General features: G+C 41.9%; 1 protein-coding gene across 3 annotated transcripts in view; it reads left to right on the top strand.

The window, feature by feature from the left end:
* The window catches only part of LOC150076660 (uncharacterized), a 349,756-nt gene that overhangs the window by 227,944 nt on the left and 102,252 nt on the right, over nucleotides 1-19,560 (top strand). For all 3 annotated transcript variants that reach the window (XM_090386112.1, XM_090386111.1, XM_090386113.1), the window contains one exon: nucleotides 1,377-1,436. In XM_090386112.1, the coding sequence (XP_090242238.1) occupies nucleotides 1,377-1,436 (60 nt within the window). The remainder of the gene's footprint in view (nucleotides 1-1,376; nucleotides 1,437-19,560) is intronic.

The raw sequence follows: 19,560 nt of genomic DNA on the forward strand, positions 1-19,560 counted from the left end.
ATTATGGCTAAGATTTTGCTTACTTCCTTTGCCGCCTCGTATATAACTGGATAGATTCCATCCACCCCAGGTGCCTTTCTTATGTTTAACTTCAACAATTTCTCCTCCACTTTCCTCTCAGTTATTACAAAATTGTTAAGCATCCCGTTACAATTTGATAAACCACTGCCATTTTCCTCCCTTGATAACTCCTCATGTGTGAATGTAGATGCAAAATACTCATTCAGATTATCAGCTATCTGAGCAGGATCATCAACAGTTGAACCATCAGTATCAAGTGGACCAATCTGATTCATCCCCTTCCTTATAGAATTTATATAATATAAAGAAGTCCTTGCTGTTTTTCTTAGCATCCTTTGCCAAAGATTTCTTGTAATCTAACTTTGCTTGCCTAACCTTTGTGATGATTACAGACTAGCTTATATCTGCCACAGGCTTCCGAGTCACCTGATACACCCATGCATCAGGTGCACCTTTATATGCATCCCATGCATTTTCCTTCCCTGCCAGGAGTCTTGTTAGATGAACTAATGAGACTCTCTGCCAGGAGTCTCATTAGTTCATCTAACATCCATTTATGCCTAACCTTGAACAGAATTTCTTAATCGGTAAGAAAAGGCTTAGTATTTTCCACGATTAGTTCCTTGAATGCTTCGCACTTAGAATTTGCTGTTGGTGACATCATCAATTGGTCCCACTGTAGTCACCTTTATGGAAGCAAAAACCCTTCCCTTTACTCCTGATGGTAATTATATCTTTAAGTACATCCCACATCAGTACACCGTGATCACTGCCACCTATTGGTTCTTTATCTGTAATTTCTTTATACAGGAATAATCACTGCTGATAATCAGATAAAGAGTATTTCCCTGTCTGCTTGCTTCTCGAACATGCTGCTACAGAAAACAATCATCCAATAAATCCACAAAAGTGTTACTAGTGTGCGAGTGACCAATCCACAAGTTCCAGTCAAAATCTTGGAACTTAAAATACCCCATTATAACACAATCTGATTTCTGGCCTATTGTATTTCTCTGTTCATTTGTTTGTTGTACTCATTAGAGTCATTAGGCCTATAACACACTCCTACTCTCATTTTTGCATTTGCAGTGCTTATGTCACACCAAACTGACTCAACATTGCACTGTCTATCTATGTCAACTGGATACACTTCCTTAAATTCATTGTAAACATTATATATAGTGCCATGAATTGTTTACATTCCCACTCTGCACACATATAAAATGAATGTATAAATAATCATTTGATTTATTTTCGAATGCCCATTTTGACAAGTGACATTTATCCTAGTTAAATAAATTGTTATAACATTCAACATGCAATCATAGTGCTCAATAATAAACTTAACTTTACAGAGAGCTTTAATGGACATTAAGGAAACCAGGATCACAGTTAAAGAAAATAGGACAGGAGAGGTAAGTCAAACATTTTTGTTACATACCAAAATGATAGCAATAATTATATTTAAAAAGTTTCTTATGAAAGTTTTTAGAGATGGGATGGGGAGAATTCCCCCTTCTTTATGATGCATCCAGTTACACTGTGGTGGTTTATAAATTCTTATATACACTTGATCCCGATTGCCTAGTCTTAATGGACACTTTTGTTGAATTAAGAATAATTTGTTCGGTGATCTTGTATGATTAACTTGATACTTGGAACAACATGAATGCTTTGGTAATATGTAATGTAACTGTAAATTGGCAAATCTACTTGAGAATAGAAACAGATATAGAAAATGCCTTAATACAAACACCTAGTATCTCACTTTTTTTGTTCATTAAAAAAAGCATATAAAACAACATGGTTGTGGGAAACCTTACAAGATCCATTCATAATTGGATAACAGGGACATCCCTCTTTACCAGAAACTTATTATCTAATAGAATATTCCAAATTTGTGTGAGATCACACTATCAGCTTCCCATTTGTTTGAAAAATTGCTACCCTCGGTGGCAACATTTTAAACAAATGGGCAGCTAATGGTAGGGAAAGAAACTTTGATAATTTCAAGGAATATGTTAGAGTAGTAAATGTGTCAGGTTGAGAATATTCAGTTCTTGTATTGAGTACATTCAGAATTTTTTTTTTTTTTTTTTTTTATGTAAACCCCAAACACGAGAGGTATTAGAACCTATAGTACTTAGTACCGTGATTGGGTTGGAGGTTGAGAAGATGAAAGAAGATATTTGTTGACATTGGACTTGAACTTCTGTAGACTGTAATTTTCAGGAAATACGTATGAAGGAAGGTTGTTCCAGAAAATGGCAGTTGAATGAATAAACGAGGAAGATGAAAAGTTGGTTCTGTGAGTTTGAAGTTGGACAGTAAACGGATGTTGGCTGGTGGTGGCGCGTGTTCGGACTGTTTTGAAAGAGAGAGCGGGAATTATAGAAGCCAATTCAGAAGAACAGTGCCCGTGGAAGTATCTGTAGAAGAGGCATGCAGCAGAAACGGTACGTCTATGAGATAGCGAGTGGAGAGACTTTGTTAAAGATGAATCATTAATTAACCTAACTGCCCTCTTCTGAATGGAATCAAGAAGCCTGAGAGAGGTTTTGGGTGCATCACCCCAGATGTGGGAACAATATTCCATGGCAGGGCGGATTTGCGATTTATACAGAGTGAGCAGCTGTTTGGAAGAAAAGTAACGCCAAGAGCGAAAGAGAAAACCAAGTTTTTTAGATGCAGAGGAAGCAATATTTGTAATGTGCTTGTGCCAAGAGATATTAGAAGTCAGGGTAATCCCCAAAAGAGATATATCATTTTGCCTAGAAATCAGAGTGTCACTGAAGATAAGCATAGGAACAGAAGAGTCCTTTTTGCGAGATAAAAGACAAGACTGAGTTTTAGAAGGATTGAAATGAACTAAGTTGTCTTTGCTCCACTGGAGAATTACCTGAAGATCGGCATTTAAGGAATTGGTAGCAGATTTTCGAGAAGTTAAAGCTGATTGAGCAGGATTTGAATGGATTGAGCACGCTGAATTCTGATGGGATCCTTCCACTTGTTCAGATTACGAACCTAAGGGGGCATAAATTCAAATTAAGAAAAGACAGATGTAGAATAGATGTGCGGAAATTTGCCTTTAGCCAGCGGGTGGTTAATTGCTGGAACAAACTTCCATCTGTCGTTGTGGAAGTTGATAGGTTGAATAAATTTAAGGAGGAACTGGACAGGCATTTGGAGGGAATGGTGTGATTTTTTTTTTTTTTTTTTTGGCTGATGCTGCATAAGCTCATACATTTGCTTTCTTGCATCACATGCCACTACTACTACTATGAGGACAAGGTTTCTCAAAATGGAAAGTGGAATGCAATGTGCTATCATCAGCAAAACTATGGATAGAATTTCCAGTCAATGGAAGAAGGTCATTAATATACAAAAGGAAAAGAGTGGGGGAAAGAACTGAACCTTGGGGGACACTGGCATTAGTGGAGAAGTTAGAAGACAGAGAGCCATCTACCATCACCCTCAGTGAGGGATCAGAGAGAAAACTGGATAACCAATTATATATACAGTAAACCCCCGCTATTCGCGGTATCTGTATTCGCGGTTTCGCGTATTCGCGATCGCCGATTTAATATAAGATGAAACCTAAAAAAATTTGAATTTTAAAGCGCCGTGAATATTTTCCCCCATAAAAAAAACATGGGCGTGGCTAAAATTATCTTTCCCGGTCAAAACAGCGCTCAGTGGGTCGGGGGAGAGGGGTGACAAAATCGCGAGCGTGGATGTTTCTCGCTAATCCTTGTTCAGTATGTGTTATGCGCTTGTCATGGAAGGTTTCGTTGTTTGCTTTTAATTTATATGCTTATAAATTGAATAAATTTATAAATTGATATGCTTACAAAAATGATAAATCTGCCGTTTTTCAGTGTAAAACAGACTTTTTCGAGTGTGTTAACGGAAGAAAGTGACTTTATTGGGGACAAGTTCTTTCTAACCCCTACAAAAATATGGCTACGAACAAAAAGAGAAATGTGAAAATATCAAAGAAGGTGATGACATTAGCGAATAAAATTGAGTTATTAGACAAAATTTCTAATGGTGAGTCTCCTCAGTGGCAAAACATTATAAAATCAATAAGTCAACGGTACGATCAATCAAGAAATCAGAAGAAAAAATCCGCCGTAATGTCCGTGAAAACGCGCTAATTGCTTCAAAAATTTGCTCTGTAACTCGTGATGCTAAATTAGAAAAAATGGAAAAAGCTTTAAATCTGTGGATAGAAGACCGAACTCAAAATAAAATTCCGTTAAGTTCACTCATCATTCGTGAAAAGGCAAAACTCCTTTATCAACACTTTAGCGAAACTGGTGATAGCACTGGCGGGATAAGTTTTTTAGCTAGCAAAGGCACTGGATTGAAAGATTTGTTTGAAATTTCTAATAAATATTACATTTAATATTAAATTGTTTCTTATTTTCATTTCGATGCCATATGCTTGCATTTCACTATGTACTGTCTATGTACATAGTCATATTATGAAGGTACATTTAATACATACATAGACAAAATTTTAGACTAGTTTTTCTTATATATTTCATACTTTGGAACGGAACCCCTTTATTACTATGGGAGCCATAACTCAGTATTCGCGTTTTCGGTATTCGCGGCATTTCTCAGGAACGTAACCCCCGCGAATAGCGGGGGTTTACTGTATATATAAGATAACCAAATTATACTCAATGCAAGAACATTTCGGTCTTAAATATATCTACAATAATGTCAAGAGTTGTCAATAAAATGAGTGAATTTTGACTACTGATTAGGACAATAAAAGTAGCCTGAGCAGTAGAGAAGCTTTCCCAGATTCAAAACTTCTGATAGCCATCACAGAATCTTTGAGGTGTGAAGTAGCTTGATGCAAAGGTGGAATGACAGTGGGAGTATGCTTCTGACTAAAAGATTGCGAAGAGTTTGTTGAGAGCTTTTATATACTGATGGAATGGGGGAGCAAGTGTACTGTCTTATTATGGGTGGTTTCAATTTATCTCTTATTGGTTGGAGCAAGTGGGAGAGAAACTTAATATGGAAGCCAAAATTTTAAATAACTTAGATGATTATAATTTGCATTAGCATGTTAGAGTTAGAGAAAAATACTAGAGGTGAGAATATTCTAGATCTTTCCTTTACCTCCAAACCAAATTTGTATATTGCTTTGGTATAAACCAAATCTGGGTATATTCTTACCATGTGTATGCTATACCCAAAAATTTCATTACTTCATACAGCACGTCCTCCCCCACTTTTTCTTACTGTTTAATACACCATGAATTCTCAAACTAATAGAGTAAGCTTATCTGTGAAAAGATCTAACCTCCCAAACACTTCCTAGTTCATTTCACAAATATACGTGGTCTCAATTCTAATCTCAACGATGTCCATTTCTACTTGCAGTCTGCCAAACCCCATGTATTTTTTCTGACAGAATCTCAGTTATTGGTTTATTCAACTACTGCTCATCTCAGTTGCCAAAATAATTTGTTGTATGATTCCTTTCGCCTCAAAGGTGGTACTTGTGCATATGTCCCTTCCGATATTCCTTGTCAGAGACTTGGTAATTTGGAATCTCCTCTTTTCAATCTTCTCTGGCTTAAAATCTCTCTACCTCATTGTGTCAAATTCATCTGTTGTCTCTACTGTTCTCCCAACTCCACTAACACATGGAGCTCTTTGACTTCTTCTCTTTGCAACTTCACTTTCTCAAGTCCAACTTTCCTAACAGTGAGGTAATTTTCCTTGGTGATTTTAATGTTCACAATTTCAGCTGGATTCTGTTTTCTAGTCACACCGACCCAGCTGGTCGAGATGCTGAGGCATTTTGCAGTTACTAATGACCTTGCACAGATTGTTCATTTACCTACAAGAATACTGGACAATCCTAACCATACAGTCAACATGCTTGATCTTTTTCTTACAAACGACCCTTCTAAGTTCTAAGTACACAGTCAAAGTGAATGGTCCTTTAGGCACCTCAGATCACAACTTGGTGATTGTCTCTTCTCCAATGGAGCCTTTATCTCAAGACTATTCCCAACCTTGTATTGTTTGGCATTACAAGAGTGCAAAATGGGATGACCTGCAAGATTTCTTTTCTTCTTTTCCTTGATTGGACTACTATTTCAAAACTTCTGATGTCAACATTTGCGCAGATAGTGTGTCAGTGAAATTATTCTTGTAGGAATGGAATCCTTTATTCCACACTCCACTTTAAAATTTCATCCTTTATCTAAACCTTGGTTTTCCACTAAATGTGCTAAGGTTGTTCAATAGAAGAAGAATGTTGCATATCGGAACTGGCTTGTTTCCAATTCATCAGTTTCATTTTCTGCCTACACCAAAGCTCGCAACAATTGTAAAGCAGTTATTAATCAGTACAAAGTAGATTTTGAACAGGCTAAGAGTAGAAAACTTGCTTCTTGCCCTAATGGTAGCCAAGCATTCTGGTCTCTTGCCAAAGCTATTGCCACAACATTTACCCATCTCTGTTCCCACCTCTGTCAAAACCAGATGGTTCTATTGTCACTTCAGCCAAGGATAAAGCTGTCCTGCTAGCATCCCATTTTTCTTCCAACTCATGTATTAATGATCTTGGTAAAACACCTCCCACCATTCCCAACACACTCCATTCAATTCCTCCTGTGGTCTTCCATCAAAAGGATGTCAGAAGGATTTTAACGAATGTTGATGCTAAGAAAGCTCCAGGTCCTAATGGTATTTCTCCACTTGTTCTCCAAACCTGTGCTCCTGAACTTACACCTGTCCTTTGCCGCCTTTTTTCACTTTCTTATTCCGAAGGAGGTGTTTTTTCTTCTGCTTGGAAATTTGCTCATATCCAGCCAGTTCCTAAAATGGGTGACAAATCCCTCCTATTCAATTATCATCCCATTGAAATTACTTCTACTTTTTCTAAAGTAATGGAGAAATCAATTAACCACCAACTCTTAAACTACCTAGAAACTTTCCATCTGATCAACAATCGCCAGTATGGATTCCGACAGCGATCCACTGATGATATTCTGGCTTATGTTACCCATTTATGGACAAATTCAATGAAAAAGTTTGGTGAAATACAAGCAGTTGCTCTTGACATCTGAAAGGCTTTTGATCGTGTTTGGCATAAAGGTCTTCTAAACAAGCTTCCATCTTATGGTTTGCCAACTGTTTTTTGTAATTGGTTATGCAGTTTTCTCTCTGATCGCTTACTGAGGGTGATGGTAGATGGCTCGCTGTCTTCTAACTTCTCCACTAATGCTGGTGTCCGCCAAGGTTCAGTTCTTTCCCCCACTCTTTTCTTCTTGTATATTAATGATCTTCTTCCATTGACTGGGAATCCTATCCATAGTTTTGCTGATGATAGCACATTGCATTCCACTTTCCATTTTGAGAAACCTTGCCCTGCTCAATCAGCTTCAACTTCTCAAATATCTGCTACCAATTCCTTAAATGCTGATCTCCACGTAATCCTCCAGTGGGGCAAAGACAACTTAGCTGATTTCAATCCTTCTAAAACTCAGTCTTGTCTTATATCTCACAAAAAAGGATTCTTCTGTTCCTATGCTTATCTTTGGTGACACTCTGATTTCTAGGCAAAATGATATATCTCTTTTGGGGATTACCCTGACTTCTAATCGCTTTTTTGGCAGAAGCACATTACAAATATTGCTAACTCTGCATCTAAAAAACTTGGTTTTATCTTTCGCTTTCAGCGTTACTTTTTTTTTTTTCCAAACAGCTGTTCATTCTGTACAAATATCAAATCCGCCCTACCATGGAATATTGTTCCCACATCTGGGGCCGTGCTTTCAAAACCTCTCTCTGGCTTCTAGATTCCATTCAGAAGAGGGAAATTAGATTAATTAATTACTCATCTCAAACCGAGTCTCTTCACTCCCTGTCTCATAGACGTACTGTTTATGCTGCATGCCTTTTGTACAGATACTTCCATGAGCACTGTTCTTCTTCTGAATTGGCTTCTATAATTCCCGCTCTCTCTTTCAAAATAGTCCAAACATGTGCCACCACCAGCCAACATCCATTTACTGTCCAACTTCAAACTCACAGAACCAAGTTTTCATCTTCCTCGTTTATTCATTCAACTGCCGTTTTCTGGAACAGTCTTCCTTCATGACGTATTTCATGAAAATTACAGTCTACAGAAGTTCGTGTCTAATGTCAACAAATATCTTCTTTTGTCTTTTCAACCTCCAACTGAAGCACAGTACTAAGTACTGTAGGTTCTAATACCCCTCGTGTTTGGGGTTTTCAGGAAAAAAAAAAAAAAACCAATTGACATAGTAGTAGTAGTAGTAGTAGTAGTGGCACTTGATGCAAGAAAGCAAATGTAGGAGCTTATGCAGCATCAGCCAAAAAAAAAAATAAAAAAAATCACACCATACTCTCCAAATGCCTGTCCAGTTCCTCCTTAAATTTATTTAACCTATCAACTTCCACAACGACAGATGGAAGTTTGTTCCAGCAATTAACCACCCGCTGGCTAAAGGCAAATTTCCGCACATCTATTCTACATCTATCCTTTCTTAATTTGAACTTATGTCCCCGTAGGTTCGTATTCTGAACAAGTGGGAGGATCCCATCAGAATTCAGCGTGCTCAACCCATTCAAGGCCTTATAGACCTCAATCAGATCACCGCGCAGGTGCCTAGTCTCCAGCCACTGCAATTTGCAGAACTTAAGCCTCTCTTGGTAAGAGGATCCCTTCATTCCCCTCACCAATCGTGTTGCTCTTCTCTGTACACGCTCAAGCAAATCTACATCCTTCCTAAAATGAGGCCTCCAGACCTGTACGCAGTACTCAAGGCGTGGCCTGACCATTGCCTTATACAGAGGGACAATCACCTCCTTTTCCCTGCTAGCAAAATTCCTATATATCATTGACAAAACCCCATGACCTGCCCTAGCAGCCTGTCTACATTGCTCAGAAAACTTCATATCTGACTGCACAATTACTCCCAGGTCTTTTTCATTTTCTACCACCTTAAGTGTAGTACCACACAGTTGGTACGTTTCTCTGGGGTTACTTCTACCCATATGCAGTACTTTGCATTTGTCAAGGTTAAACTTCAGTTGCCACTTCTTAGCCCATCTGCCCAAATTATCTAGATCCTGTTGCAGTAGCACACTGCCATTACTGTCATTAACAACCCTGCCAACCTTCGTGTCATCTGCAAACTTCGACATTAAGCCTGATATACCTTCATCAATATCATTGATAAATATAGGACTAACATCTTAGGACTAACAGTATAGAAACCATTAGCAGGAGACAATCACACAGCTTAGTTGAAAGATAAAAGGTTGCATTTGTTAATGAATAAAGATGTGGTTTAATTTCAGGAAAGAGTATTGTGACAGTTTTAGATACTACATGTCTGTATGTACAGAGTGTTTTCGGGTCTAACGGCACCAGGGATTTACCCCATCTCTACGTATGTTCTTTGTATCGAAGACAGTACGCTGTCAAGGCCAGAGGTTTAAAAGTGTATGGGTCATGTGTTGTGTAATATGTTGTGCCCCCTGTTCATCTGGCTTGTTAGCTGCCAGGCCCCTGATGGGACCTGATGTTTATGTACGCCGCCACATGGAGACCAGCCAGGTGTTCCCTTAAAGTTTGCTCTGGCAGGTCCTGCCACCTACTTTCCTGAGATTCCAGTGGCTAGGACCTAAAAAAAAATTCTTCTTTTCTTTTGGGCACAGATGATATATTATATGCTGTTTAGAGAGGTTATAAGGGATATGCACTGGAAGTGATAAGATTTCCCACTAGGTCGGGCATGAATTTTGGTGTTTTAAATTTAGATGTGTGTGGGGCAGGTGCTGTGTAAGGGGAAAGAGATGGGAGGGGAGGCGGAAGACTGTGGGGTTGGAAGTTGGAAGTAAGGGGTCGATAGAGAAGATGACCCCTGTTGAAATAGTGGGGCATGCCCATGCTCCACCAGAGGAGAAAGAGGGGTAAAGTGTAAAGTGTGTTTAGGGTCAAACGGCACCAGGGGTTTCCTCCATCTCCGCGTAGTTTACATTGTAGGTGAACCAGTTTACTGGAAAAGCCAGAGATTTAAAAGTGTATGGACTTTGTATATGTGTGATGCCTTGTACCGTTGTTCATCTGGTCATTTAGCCGCCAGACCTCTACTGAGGCCCGACGTTGCCCCACTTTCGCCCCGTGAAGGCAGACCAGGTATCCACTAGTATATAGTTCACTCTGGCAGGTCCTGCCACCTAATTTCCTGAGATTTCAGTGGCTAGGACCTATAAAAAAAAAAATAAAAATAAAAAAAATAATAAATAAATAAATAAAAAAATAAAATAAATAAATAAATAAAAATGTGATCACGTTGAGTAGGAAGCGCTAGGAGGTCAAAAGAATGGTGGGCGAAATTGATTTTCAGTTGTGGAATTTAGATTGTGTGGGGCGTTCACTAGCGTGCAGGTAGGTGGGGAGGGAGACTGAAGACTGGGGGGGGAGATAGATAGAAGTATGGAGCCGATAGGGAAGACAACTCCAGTTTACAGTGGGGCATGCCCATGCCCCACCAGAAGGAAAGAAGGGGTGGCGAGAAGGGGAGGTGACAGCAGGGCTGTCCCCTCATCCCCCGCCAGGGAAGGATAGAAAGTAGGCCAGGCAAGGGAGCTGGCCTATTCGCCAACAGGGCATACATGTGGAGTGGCTTCAGTCGGGTGCCAAGGCGTCAGGGCTGCCCCGTTTGGTATTCCCAGGAGTGGAGTGAAGATATCTCTGTCCAGGTTTTCAGTCCAGGTCTGTCTGACATTTGTGCAGATCATGCTTGGTCTTTTTTTTTTTTAAGTGGTTACTGGTGGGATCCAGGTCCGTCCTCTGGTCGATATTCAGTAGGATAGGCTTCAGTCACAGTCAGGGTGGACTCCCGTAGGTCCGATTGTAGTCAATACGATTGGTTAACAGTTCTCAAATGGAATCGGTGTCCTCCATCGGTCAGTATTTGGGAGAGTGCAGTTCAGGCACAGTCCAGTTTTATCTTGGTTCGTCATTTGTTTTTGTATTTATCCTAGTTGTCCTAGGTTTTCCGGCAAAGGAAGAGTCTGGCGTCTTTCAAAGAGGCACTGAGCAAAGTTGGTTAGGGCATTGTAGGTTCCCTCGTCCTCCAGTAGGTAGTGCTCCTGATTTTTGGGGTTGAACTGGACTCGTGTGATGAGGTGTCCACGCAGATCTTCGTACAGTTCACACTCGTGTAGCAGGTGGTCCCAGGTCTCGAGGGAGCCACATGCGCAGGCTGGGTTATCTGTCAGTCCAAAGAGGTTTAGCTTGTGACGGATAGCACCATGTCCTGTGAGAAGGTAGGTGACGTGGAGACCAGGGCAGAGCCATGTCGGATATTTTGGGTACACCTTTTGCAAGTTCGGAAAGAACCTTCCCGTGATGTCTCCTTTGTCAGAAATCGTCCAGCGTTGTTGCCATATCGATGTCAAGTACGTTTGCAGCCTGTATTTCTCAACTTTACAGTTATTAGCCGGGTCCGTAGTGTGGTCCTGGAAAGTTGTGACTTTGCCACGTCTGAGTTGCTGAAGCATGCCATTGCGAGTCACCTCAAGATCAAGAGGGAGAGCGCCCGTGATCACTTGTAGTGCATGAGTAGATACTGTCTTGCATGCTCGGGTGAGGGTCAACAGGATGGGTCTATGTATGATATCCAGTCGTCTGCGGTTTACCGCTGTTGAGGCTTTGTGGAACCAGACACCGGAGGCGTATGCGATTGCCGGGATAATGGCTGCTTTATAAAGGATCGCAAGTGTGCGCCTTTTCAGGCCCCAGTCGCAACGTGTGACTCTGGCAAGCATGGCAGCGTATTTTTTCATCTTAGCCTGTATATATTTTAGGTGTGGGGTGAAAGACAGATTACGGTCCAGGATAACTCCCAGGTACTTTAGTTCTGTGACTAGCTTAATTGTCCTATTGTTGATTCTTATTTGCGGCGGTCTAGTTGGGGTTAGGTAGCCCTTAAGTAAGATGGATTTAGTCTTGGTGGCCGAAATGGTGAGCCGATGCCTTTCCGTCCATTCTTGTAGTGTGGTTACTGCTGCATTCGCGAGAGTTTCTAGTTGGGCTCTTGAATCTGCAGTAAGGGCTAGGGACAGGTCGTCTGCATAGGCCAATGCCTGTACACCCCCTAAGTCGAGGGAGAGGAACTCGTCCAGTACATAGTTCCACAGGAGGGGGCCTAATACTGAGCCCTGGGGGCATCCTCGGTGTATCTGTCGATCTACCTTGCAGTAAGGGGCCTGTACCAGGATCCGTCTGTTTGTTAGGTAGCTTTTTATGCAGCTGAATAGATTTGATGGCAGTTGGGCTGCCCTGAGCCTTGCGAGGACGCTCGGCCACCAGAGGGCGTCGAATGCCCCCGCAAAGTCTATAGAGATGAGGAGAAAGTATTTTTGTCGGCAGCTCTCCGCCATGTTAAGGATACATTCCAGTGCGTCGAGGGTTGAGTTTCCAGGTTTAAAGCCAAACTGTTTGTTTGCTGTTAAGCCAGCTGTGAGGTAGTGTGATTCAATCCTATGTCTGAGCAGCTGCTCCAACACTTTGCTGAGCACAGACAGGAGGGCAATTGGCCGATAGGAGTCCGGCTTGTGCTGTGGTTTTGAAGGGTTTTTAAGGATCAATTTAATGTTTGCCACCTTCCAGTCCGTAGGGAACCAGCCTGAGTGGAGACAGTGGTTGTAAAGGTCCAGGAGCAGATTCGGGGTGTACTCAGCCACTTTCCTTACTATTTCCGGCTCGAGCATATCTAATCCTGGGGTTTTCCTGTTTCTTATCTTGTTAATAGCAATTTGGAGTTCTGCTTGGGTGAAGGGCTCCTCCGTCCTGGGGGATTTGTATGCATCGTTGGCTTGGCATAGCAGTTGCTGTTCAGGAGTGTTGTCTCCTTCAATGGATTTATAAGTGGAATCTAGTATATTTTTTACAGTGTCGTGCCAGTTGTTGGTCATGGCACCCTGGGGAGTGATGGTGGAAGGGGTTACCTCCCCCCTTGGCAGCTTATTTGTGACTATCCGATAGATGATACTCCAGGGGTTAGAGTTGCCGACAGTAGAGACCAGATGCTCCCAGGACAGCTTTTTCCGCTGCCTGATCGTCGCAGTATAGGTGTTCCTGGCCTCCCTGTACTGTTGCCTGAGTGGTTCCACCTCAGGGGGGGGCCAGGTCCGTCTGGCTCTTTGAAAGGCGCGTCTCTTCTGGTTCATTTCTCTTCTTAAAATATCAAGTTCTTGCGACCACCACGGGACGGCTCCCGGCCGAGGGGTCCTTTTCCTGATTGCTTGATTAGCCGCATTTACAATGGCATAGGTGACAGCGCGTTGGTGTTGGTCCGGAGTTTGTTTGTCGAGCTGTTTGGATGGCAAGTTTTGTGCATTTCTAGTGATGGCTTCTTTGAATTTTCCCCAGTCTGCTTTGTTGACAGCATATCTATTCTGTTTGTAATAGTTTGTCTGAGTACGGTGGAGTGACCTATGCATAGTAAAGGTGATAGCCCTGTGGTCGGAGGAGGTCCAATCCTCCTGCACTTTCCAGTCATTGAGGTGACTGGCTAGGGATCTAGTTGCCATGGTGGCATCCAGTGTGGCCTCCCAGAGAGTCGAACTGAATGTTGGTAGATTATTAGAGCGATTTATGACAACAAAGCAGCTATTGGCCAGGAACTCCTCCATGTGTTGCCCATTTCTGGAGCCTCTACGCTCTGGGGTCTCACTGTGCCACAAAGGTGAGCGGCAGTTTAAGTCGGCGGATACAAGGATCTTGGCTCCTGCTAGTTCGGTTTGCACTTTATGCAGATATTGAATGTACGGGAGGATATCTGCTTCTGGACGACAGTACAGGGAAATGATGTAGAGTTCCCCTAGAGAAGTTATGATGTGTGCACAGGATGCCCACTCGTGACACAGGTGTGAGATCTTGGTGACAGTTATGTTGGGGTTTCGTACAACAACTGCAGCCCATGGGGTTGCTCCATCCATTTGGACAGTTTTATAGCTGGGTGGGTATCCTCGGACAGCGCCTGCACAGGTATAAGGTTCTTGCAGCAGGAGAATGTCTAGATTTTCTTCTTCTGCCCTTTTCCTTATCTGTCCCGCTACAGCGATGGCTCGTTGTGCATTAAGTTGGAGGAATTTAATGCAGTTGTTGTTGTAACTTTTAGGAAGAGTCCCCATAATATATTCTTGATTGTTGGGCGCTTCTTGCTTTAATATATACCGGGCATTTGTTATCTCTGACTGAATGTGTGTGGGGGAGTTTTTGCCACTTGCAGTTTGCGCAGGCTGGGTCGCTTTGTTTATTTGGACAGTTTGCATAATTGTGCCCCTTCTCAGCACAATGTCCGCAAGTTGGCTCCTGCTGGACGCACGTGTGGGTGGTGTGGCCGAATCGGCAACACCGGAAGCACTTTGGGACTGCGATGTGTTCCCTGAAGCGGTGGGAGCTCCAGTTTATATATATCCTCTCTTGTTTTATTATCACCCTCCATGCCTCGGGGGCCAGTCCGACCACCCAGTTTATTGAGCTACCATTCCCGCTCTTGGTTTGGTGTTTAGGTACCAGTAGACTTGCATGGTCTCTGTCTGGTAGATGTTGTTGGAGGTTTCTTGTGTATATCTCCTCGCAGATGGAAGTGGGGGTCAGATCCGGGTCTATGCCGAATATAACAATTGAGGGGCCTTTTTCTCTAGGCAGCTCAGCAGAGAGTCCGAGCGTCGGTATCTTGGCGTTATTTATGATCGAGTTGGCATCGTCTTTTGTTTCCGTCTCGATTATTACCCCAGTGTTACGCGTTTTCCTGATGGCTCTAATCTTGGCTGTTTTGAATTCTTGCGTCAGAGAGTCAATGACTTTCTTCTTGACCTCTTCGCTAGTTTTAAGAGTATCAGTAGTGGTTGGTTTAAGAACCACAAGATGTGGTGTAGGGAGCAGCGTCTTCCTGGGTGCGGACTTGGTGTTGGTGGTGTTTGTGATAGCCATTGTTGTCGCAGTTTGATTCCTCAGCGCATCAGAATATGTCGGGGCACGCTGTGGCATTTGACTTGCCCCGCATTCCATATAGGCCTGTAGCCGTGTGGTAGCTCTCTCTCTGTCAAGGTGTTCATCATGTAAGATTGTCTCCATCTTGTGGAAGATTGTGACAATCTCAGATCTGAGTGCTGCTGACACTCTATTTGAGTTTTCCTTGAAAATGTTCTCAAGTGCGGTTATCAGAAAGAGCGTCTTTTCGTATATGGTACCCTCCGGTATGGCAGGGTTGAGGGGTGAGTCCTGCTGTTTGTCTTCTTTTTGGTCTTTTTGTGATGCGGCTATTTCTGGCTGTTCTTTAGTTTCTGTATGGGAACGTGTTTCCCACCCCAATCTAGGGATCAGTTGATTTCGATTTTTCCGCTTGGTTAGTTGCGATCCAGAACGGGAGTCCTCCTCTTCGTCCTGAGGTTCCACAATAACAGGGTCGTCACTCTGGCCCGGGGATTTATTGTGTTTTCCTGTTCTTCCTTCCATTTCACGAAATTCGGATAACCGGTACAGTTCGGATTATCGAGTTTATGGTAGGATAGTAAGATAGGCCACTGAAAATGATGGCAAATGATACCCACCACAAGTCCGTGGCATATAGCCAAAAGATTAGCAATCAATGGTATATTTGGGCTGTTATACTTTAGTCCTACCAAAATCTACCAATTTTCCAGTAAGTCTTACTGAATCCGCCAGGGGACGTAGCAGATTTGCATATTCAATTAATGTTCAGGACCATAACTAATCTAAATTTGCATAATTTAACACACAGCACAGCTAGTTCACTATGTAAATAGTTCAGCAAGCAATCAAATTAATAAATGTTAATCACTGCTAGAGTATAGGAAATTGTTCCCGAAAAATGCATTGGAAACAAGGCCGCTGCGATTGACAGAATAAACTGTTGTGTTCCGTTAATAATCGCCTTCAGATCGGAAGGTCACCACAACCCCAAGTAAGGCTATTAGCAGGGAGGTAGATTGACACTCTTAATGCCTGCAAAAGTAGGAATGTTTGACCTTGTGTTTTCCCGTCGTTGACTGTAAAGCTTTGTAGCTGAGAACTTTGACCTTGTGTCACACTGCAGCGGACAGAGTGTCTTAACATATACTGTATACATATTATATAGGAAAATTTCAAAATAAAAGGTTACCTGATGACAATCTGCATAATATAAGTTGAAGGACGAGAAGAACATCCAATAAAGCATCTATTAGTATAAGTTTAGATTTGATAAACGGGAAGAAACTATTTAAATTTTTAAAAAGTTGAAGAGCATACAAATCACTTGTCTACACACTACACGCGCACGCGCACTCTTCGGTCTCAGAAAGAGGGGTAGCAGGAAGAGGGGTAGCAGGAAGAGGGGTAGCAGGAGGGGGGAGGAGACAGCAGGCCATCCCCCCTCCCCCTGCCAGGGAAAGGGGAGTAAAAAGCAGGCTAGGCAGAGTGTCTAGCCGGGGCAATGGCTGTATGGCATCATAAGATGCAATCTTCACCTTTGTGTTAGTCCAGTGGAGGTCCAAGTCCAGAAGTCAGGTCCAGTTCGTCACATTCATGTGTTGTATCTACTTCAGGTGGTCCCTATTTCAGAGTTTTTCAGTCATTTCAGGTAGTCACGTCTGTGTTTTCATAGATTAGTGATCACGTGGCAGGGATCTTTGTCTTTCAAAGAGTTTGCGGGCAAAGATGGTGAAAGCCCGGTAATTATCTTCTTGCAATATTATTTCTTCTCGGTTCCTTAGCAAGGAGTTGATGCGTGTGTATAGCTGACATCTGAGGTCCTCATAGTTGTCACAGTCGTGGATAAGATGTTCCGAGGTTTCCTCCTGACCACAGTTACAGCCCGGGTTGTCGGAGATTCCCAGCTCGTGGAGTTGCCCTCTGAAGAAGCCATGTCCCGTAAGAAGGAAGGTGGTGTGCAAGGCAGGGGAAAATCAGGACTGGGAGATAGGATATACCCTACTGACATCAGGTATAAATTTTTTGGTAACTTGCCCTTTTGTGGTAAGTTTCATCTGTTTTGCCAGATAGAATGCAGATGTTCCATTAACCGCTTATTTTCTGAGGGTTTGCTTTTCTGTGGATCTGTTGTGTAGTCTAGCTAAGTTGTGGTTCTTCCTTTCGAATGTTGGTGTAGCAGCCCACAGCGCACAATCTCCAGGTCCAGGGGAAGGAAGTCCGCCAGGACCTGGAGCGCATGGGTGCTCACCGTGCAGGAGGCTCTAGTTGTTGTTAATAGTGTGGATCGACTCCAGCTTTTTCTTGTTGACTGCTGTGTTTGCTTTCTGATACCAGGTGCCTGCACCATAGGCAAGGATAGGGATGAAGAGAGCTTTGTATAGAAGGGAGAGGACCCTCTTCTTTAGTCCTCAGTCCCTCCTGGTGATTTTGGTTATCAGGGCCGAGAGCCTCCTTCTTTTGGTTCTGAGGTAATAGAGATGAGATGTGAAGTTCAAGTTTTGGTCTAGTATTATTCCTAAATATTTTAGTTCCTGTATGTACTGGGCAAATAGCAGAGGGAAGGTTAATACATTAGATTTGTGGAATTATCTTTAAAGAAATAGTCACAAAGGCAATGTATATATAGCCTAAGAAAATATAGCATGAGAAGGATGCTGAGAATGACAAATGATAGAGCAGAAAAGATGATGTGAGATAGTTACAGAATGATGAAAAGTGCTGAAATCTACCACAATCTAGAGATTGATTCCTAATAGCACACAGAGAAGATGAAGTTGGCAAAGACTATGTTTGAGAAATCACTGGCTAAGAGGGCAAAAAAAGGGAACAAGAAGGTTTTTCATGTATATAAATACAAAGAAGAAAAAATCAAAACCTCAGTAATGGGTGTGAAAAAGCCTTAGATACCCAAATAATGTTGCTGTTGAATTGAACAGGTACTTTGCATCAAACTTTACAGAATAAAGACCATTTGTAATGAAGGGAGACTGTGCAAATTAGCATGAATGGCATAAAGTTATCAATATTGAAATTGCTAATGATTGTTTATTAGAAAAACTTTCAAGCCTGAAGGAAAGTAAGGCACTTGAAGTTGCATTACTTTCATATACCCAGTTTTTTTGAAGGAGGCAACAGAAGAGTATATTGAGCCATTGAGTTTAATTATGAGGGCATCATTGGACTCAGACAAGATTTGCCTGAACTGAAGAAAAGCCAACATATAACCAACACATAAAGGAATTTCTATGGGTGAAGTTGGTTACTGCAGACCAGTCAGCATGACTTCAATGGAAGAGAAAACTATAAAGGCAATGAAAAAGAGTACATTACAGGAACAGTAGCATTAATAGATACATATGATGCAAGAAAGCAAGTTTATACAGCATCAACCAAAAAACTTTCCCATTTCATCCATCCATTTGCTCCAAAAGTTTGTCTAGTCTTCATTGGATTTATTTAAGCTATCAATTTCTACAATGACCGATGGAAGTTTGTTCCAGCAATCAACCACCCGCTTGCTAAAGGCAAATTTTAGCATATCTATCCTACAACTGTCTTTCCTCAATTAAATTTATGCCCCCTCAGGTGCGTAATCTTGAGCGAGAGAAAGAATGTCGGCATTGAACTTGCTCAAACCATTCAGAGCCTTATAATCACCACGCAGGTGATTATAAGGCTCTGAATGGTTTGAGCATCTGGATATTAGGCATCTTTTTATGTGATAGATGCACAGAGTGTCAAAAAAATTAGGCACCAACTTAGCATTCTGATGGCATCTATGAGAGTTTGAAGAGTAGAGTAGATGCCCTTGAAGGAATTAAAATGGGGGTCCATAAAGCTCTCAGCTGCCAAAATCAATGTCCCCATTTACCAAACCCCAGCTAACTCCAGCCCCAATGCCACCAAAGCCTGGAAAGCAAGGTGCTGGGGATTTCAAGGACTGCTGGAAGTCATCATGGAACAAGTAAATAGACGGGCTGTGTTAGGGTAGCTAAGAATAAGAACAGGTGCATGTATACTTGCATGTACACCAGTGCCAGGAGTTTAATAAATAAATTTGATGATTTTGAGGTGCTGGTCAAAACATCAAAGGCAGATATTGTTGGGATATCAGAGATGTGGTGTCACACAGATATAAGGAATGCAGAACTGGAATTTGGGGAGTACAACATGTACAGAAAGGATAGACAAGACAGGAAGGAAGGAGGGGTTATTCTGTTAGTTAAGAAACACATAAAATCTAAGGAAGTGCATCAAGTTGACATGGGTGGACAGTGCAATGTTGAGTCAATTTGGTGTGACGTAAGCACTGAGAAAGAAAAAATGAGAGTAGGAGTGTGTTAGAGGCCTAATGACTCTGATGAGTACAACAAGCTGTACAGAGAAATAGAGTTGGCCATTAAATCACAATGTTTTATAATGTGAAATTTTAACTTTCCCCATCAGGGGTTTGTTTGTATGGGAATTTTTTTAGGCATATCGGCATTTATGGCCATAGTGCGCCACTCCTCGGGTAAAGG

The sequence above is a fragment of the Mastigoproctus giganteus genome, chromosome 12 (genome assembly GCF_048544385.1).
Source record: "Mastigoproctus giganteus isolate SK-2022 chromosome 12, ASM4854438v1, whole genome shotgun sequence".
Classification (NCBI taxonomy): domain Eukaryota; kingdom Metazoa; phylum Arthropoda; class Arachnida; order Uropygi; family Thelyphonidae; genus Mastigoproctus; species Mastigoproctus giganteus.